The sequence below is a fragment of the Sinocyclocheilus grahami genome, unplaced genomic scaffold (genome assembly GCF_001515645.1).
Source record: "Sinocyclocheilus grahami isolate Dianchi unplaced genomic scaffold, SAMN03320097.WGS_v1.1 scaffold785.1, whole genome shotgun sequence".
NCBI lineage: Eukaryota > Metazoa > Chordata > Actinopteri > Cypriniformes > Cyprinidae > Sinocyclocheilus > Sinocyclocheilus grahami.
In genome coordinates, this window is record NW_015505964.1 from 357,861 (window position 1) to 363,614 (window position 5,754).

At 35.7% G+C, this 5,754-nt stretch overlaps 1 protein-coding gene across 1 annotated transcript in view; it reads left to right on the top strand.

The window, feature by feature from the left end:
* Positions 1 to 3,837, top strand: part of acbd4 (acyl-CoA binding domain containing 4) — a 31,783-nt gene extending 27,946 nt beyond the window's left edge. Inside the window, 3 exon segments of the mRNA XM_071582321.1 lie at positions 2,826 to 3,040; positions 3,448 to 3,501; positions 3,640 to 3,837. Of these exon segments, the coding sequence (XP_071438422.1) occupies positions 2,826 to 3,040; positions 3,448 to 3,501; positions 3,640 to 3,837 (467 nt within the window).
* Positions 3,838 to 5,754: the final 1,917 nt, after the last annotated feature.

Below are 5,754 nucleotides of genomic sequence, written 5' to 3' on the forward strand. Positions count from 1 at the left end.
TTATCTCCTTCAAGCCATTTCTCCTGCACTTGTACCTGCACTCACTCACATCATTAACACATCCCTTCACACTGGTGTTTTTCCCTCAGCATTTAGACAGGTTCGTATAACCCCACTACTTAAGAAACCCACCCTTAGCCCATCTCTTTTAGAGAACTACAGACTGTAGTTCCCTTCTTTCATTACAAAAACGAGCTGTGTTCAACCAAGTCTCTGCCTTTCTCACACAGAACAGCCTCCTCGACAGCAACCAGTCTGGTTTCAGAAGTGGACATTCAACCGAGACTGCCTTGCTCTCAGTTGTTGAAGCCAGTTCTATCAAACCTTTACAATTAATCCAGAACGCAGCAGCAAGATAAATTTTTAACGAGCCGAAAATGATGCACGTCACACCACTGTTTATCAATTTGCACTGGCTAACAATAGCTGCTCGCATAAAATTCAAGGCATTAATGTTTGCCTAAAAAACCACCACTGGCTCTGCACCCCTTTACCTAAATTCATTACTTCAGACTTATGTGCCCTCTAGAAGCTTGCGTTCTGCAAGTAAACATTTCCCTCAGCATTTAGACAGGTTCGTATAACCCCACTACTTAAGAAACCCACCCTTAGCCCATCTCTTTTAGAGAACTACAGACTGTAGTTCCCTTCTTTCATTACAAAAACGAGATGTGTTCAACCAAGTCTCTGCCTTTCTCACACAGAACAACCTCCTCGACAGCAACCAGTCTGGTTTCAGAAGTGGACATTCAACCGAGACTGCCTTGCTCTCAGTTGTTGAAGCCAGTTCTATCAAACCTTTACAATTAATCCAGAACGCAGCAGCAAGATAAATTTTTAACGAGACGAAAATGATGCACGTCACACCACTGTTTATCAATTTGCACTGGCTACCAATAGCTGCTCGCATAAAATTCAAGGCATTAATGTTTGCCTAAAAAAACACCACTGGCTCTGCACCCCTTTACCTAAATTCATTACTTCAGACTTATGTGCCCTCTAGAAGCTTGCGTTCTGCAAGTAAACATCACTTTTTTGTGCCATCCCAAAGATGCACAAAATCACTTTCACTGACTTTTAAATGAAATGTTCCCTCCTGGTGGAATGACCTGCCAAACTCAGTCCAAGCAGCTGAGTCCTTAGCCATCTTCAAGAATTGGCTAAAAACATATCTCTTCCATCTTTATTTGACCCTCTAACTCTGGCACTCACTATTCTAATTCTATTCTTTATTTAAAAAAAAAAAAACTTGCCCCTTTTAGACTTGCACTCTATTTATTTACTAACTGCTTGTTTTCTTTTTTTTTTTTAACTAACACTTGCTTCTCTAATCTTTTTTGTATTCTATCTATTTGTTTTCTTTTTATTTATTATACAATTAACAAAAGCAAAAAAGGCCTCTACACTAGCTTACTCTATTCTTTTTGTATTCTATCTGTTTTCTTTTTATTTATTATATGATTTTTTTTAAAACCTTGCTACGTGTACTGCATTAAGCTAACTGAGACTTGTTATAGCACTTATCATTGCTCTTTTGTTGATTTTGATTGCTTCCATTGTCCTCATTTGTAAGTTGCTTTGGATAAAAGCGTCTGCTAAATGTCTAAATGTAAATGTAGAATTTTTTTTTATAATTTTCAGTAATAGCATTATAATCTGTTCTTCACATTTGCTGTTTAGAATGCAGAGGATGTCCAATGTTTGATGTTTTATCTCCTTCATTGTGCTTTAAAATGCAGCATACTGTGTAGAATTCAAATGGGTTGGATACATTTTGTGGTCCACATATTATCTGCTCTGCAATATTGTGTCTCTCGACCCGAGCACTGTGCTTTGATGGAAAGCTTGTTTAAACTGTCTGAATCACTCCTTACCCCTTTTATATAGTGAACTATGTGCCATTCATCATACATAACATAATGAATGTGTGAAGAATTGACCAATTTCAGCAGCTTTAGTGTCTATTATAGTGTAAGGGGCGGGATGCTTCAGACCCTCAAGAGCACTTGATTGGACAGAAAATTTAACGAGAAGCTAAAGTGCAAAATGATGTCATCAAAATTGTTGATCCATATTGGTAGAATATATATTTTAATAAAATATATAGAATAAAAATAGAATAAAACCACCACTGGCTCTGCACCCATTTACCTAAATTCATTACTTCAGAGTTATGTGCCCTCTAGAAGCTTGCGTTCTGCAAGTGAACGGCGTATTATTGTGTCATCTCAAAGAGGCACAAAATCACTTTCACTGACTTTTTCATTAACCGTTCCCTCCTGGTGGAATGACCTGCCCAAATCAATCCAAGCAGCTCCTTAACCATCTTCAAGAAACGACTAAAAACACATCTGTTCCACCTTTATTTATCTGCTAAATGACTAAATGTAATGTAAAAGTAAATATATCTTCCAAATGCAAAATTTGTCAGCCTTAAGACTAACATATACATATGACCAAGTTTTTTATGCACTCCAAGACTGTATTCATTTGAATAAAATACAATAAAAAAATATTGTAATATTACAATTTAAAATAACTTTATGTTCTAATATATTTTAAAATGTAATTTATTCCTAAAACTGAAATTTTAGCAGCCATTATGGCAGTCTTAAGTGTCACTTGATCCTTGAAATCATTCTAATAAGCTGATTTGGTATATACTCACGAACTGAAATTGCTTTCAGGTCTAAAGAAGAATTCAATCAAAATATCTTTATCATCACATTATTAGTGCAAACAGACCAGGGTAATCTCGAAAGTGTGGGTGTTATCCCCAACATTGAAACCAAAAAATATTATGTATGCATATGTTTTTGTTCCAGGTTATATGGCTCCCTGCAAAGCTAGATGGGCGGAGCGGCTTGCCTCAGGGGCTGGTTCAGGGCAAGGGGGCAGGGACAATTCTGAGGGTGGTCCTGACAGGCTACAGAACAGCCAGGTGCAGCAGCAGATTATTCTAGCCTTACGGCAACTCAGAGAGGATATGCAGAGCGTCATGGAATGACTAGAAGTGGTTGAAGGTCTTGCAACTGCAAATGTAAGTAAGCTGGATAAAATAAAAGCCAAAGAAGGGATGTTATTTGTTATTTATATACTGAGCAGTACAAAGAAAAGAGACAGAACTCTGCATGGTCTCAGTAAGCAAATATTAATTTAAATATAAAATAAAAAAATAAGAAAAAAAATAGAAACGTTTTAAGAATCGAAGGAATAGCACAAGTATAAACATTTTGATTGCCAGAAAGATTAGCCATATATGTTATTATGGCATGTCATAAATGTTATGCAACTTTAAATGTCATTATACTTTTTTTTTTATTTGTTGTGCAAAATATTTTCTTCATTAATCTTTTATTTTTTATTATTTCCACCACTAGTGATTTTTATAAATAAATAAAAATTCACGTGTCTTTATTTTATTTGTATCTGTATATTTGTTTTAAGGCTCAAAGTTCATAGCGGAGATTCCATTTACAACTGACAGCTGCAGAGACTGAGGTAAAACATGTGACAGACTTGGTATGTATTTCAAGACTCAGTTGCTGCTTGTCACCGCTTCTCAATCATATGGTGTGTATTTTGATCAAATATGTGTGGAAAAGAGAATTCTTTAATATTTTAATTTCTGTGTTACAGGAGAAATTGTGGCCATTTGACATCTCTGGATGTACATTGCTGCTGTTGTTAGTGTGGCCTTTTGTGACTCAGGCACTGATGTTTCTTCTGAGAAGTCAATTCAAAGTGAATTCAACAATCTTATCAGATCTCGAGCCGCCATGTTTCGAACGATCCAAACATAACACGCTTCCGCCAATCCCCGCCTTGAAGCAATGATTGATGGAGGGTGGCCGTGGTCAGCTCGGAATGCATTTTCAAAGCCCCACTGAATTTTGCTACAAATATCCCACGGTGTCATGATGAAAATGCAATCCTAAGTGTTCTAACTGTTAGTTTAAATGCATTTAGGACAAATAGCATTTAAATAATCACTTTGCTACCATTTCTGCTTGGACATGTTATATATATCAAATCAATTTGTGTTATATATTTTCATTTTCATTTTGCAACTTATAAAGTGTTAAAATTTGTATTCAGTTTACATAATAAGACTACTGTTGGAAATGGCAAATGTAAATTATATAATTTCATTTTCCTTTTGCAACAAATTGTGCACGTGTGGGTAATGGAAAATGTAAATTGAAACTGCCATTTTGAATATTGCGTTGTCATTTTGAATATTGCATTGCCATTTTGCATATTAATCCATGTATCATTCGATCATTCGTTTTTTTTATTTAATATTGAAAATAGAAAAATGAGAAAACGTCTCCTTTTTCGTTTTTTTCCAAAAAACGAAAAACGAGAATTCAGCTTAAATTTACGTTTTTCGTTCATGGGTGGAAAAATGAATAAACAGCTTGAATATTTGATTTCTACATGTGGGCGGGAATTAAACACCCCTTTCTGCTGATTGGTCAGCCGAAGATCAAACCGTGCCTTCATCAGTTCTTCTGCAGTATCACGCAGCAGAATAATAGTCCTCCGCTGCTACAGTTGTACGGATTAATAACCCATTTTATCAATTTCACATTTTTCATCAAACAAACAGACAGACTAATGAATAGCTTCTAGACAGGTCTTTCTTCTGTGTAGACCAGCGGTTTTTAAACTGATAGGGGGTCCAAGAAATAATTTGCTATAGCCTAAAGTATTTCCAGACTGTAAAGTCGTTTTTTTTAATCATGATACATAGGCCTACTGTGATTTATTCCAAAGTGACTTATATGATGCATTTAATGTAAAATAATCTAAATGAAGCCTTTTAAAAGATGAGTATTCCCTGTGGTTCATGTTTGTGGCATGTGCCAGAAAGATGCTCAAGGAGACCGAGAGGCGCTAAAGCAGCGCATTCTGTTTTTCTCTTTATTTTTTCAAAGGCGTGACATTTTGTAGTTATTTTGAACGTAACGTTACACAATTAAAAATATACATTTTACCATAGGACTATAAATGACGATGGGGGAAAAAAATCCAAGTGAACATCAATCAGTACTCAATATTAATTTAAACTGCTTTAAATATGACTGCTGCTTATTTCCTGTGCATTCTGGAGGTATACTGAGGGTTTGGTGAGAAACAAATGGAAATGGCAAGTTATTATATTTTATGAAAATCTTGCGTTGCAGTGCCAGTGCGAGTGTGCAGCAGCTCATGCCACGCACAAGTGCATATCCTTTTGAGATATCAATTATAATCAATTTTAATAAAACACAAGACTACATTATACACTCTAAAAAATGCTGGGTTGTTTCAACCCAATGTTGGGTCAAATATGGACTAACCCAACTGTTGGGTTAAATTTTGGTTACATTTTTAAATTAGCTTTTTAACCCAGTTGGGTTAGTCCATATTTGACCCAACATTGGGTTGAAACAACCCAGCATTTTTTAGAGTGTATAATTCTAACAGTAGGCTATTTAATATCTGTTGTTCTCCGGTTGTCAGTCAGAATGACAGTTCTTGCGTGAACATAGGTCAACCCAAGCCAATTTATTATTCTTTCCTTTTTGTCTTAGTGTTTAAAATATTTATTTTGAAACAAATTAATTAATTTCTTAATTAAACAAACAGACTTACTGGGAGAGCAGGGTAGGCTACGACAGCTGTCATATCATACCTTGCTATGCCCAGCTGATGCAAAGAATAGAATTTATATCTACACAGAAGAAAGCCCTGTCTAGACTCTGCCCC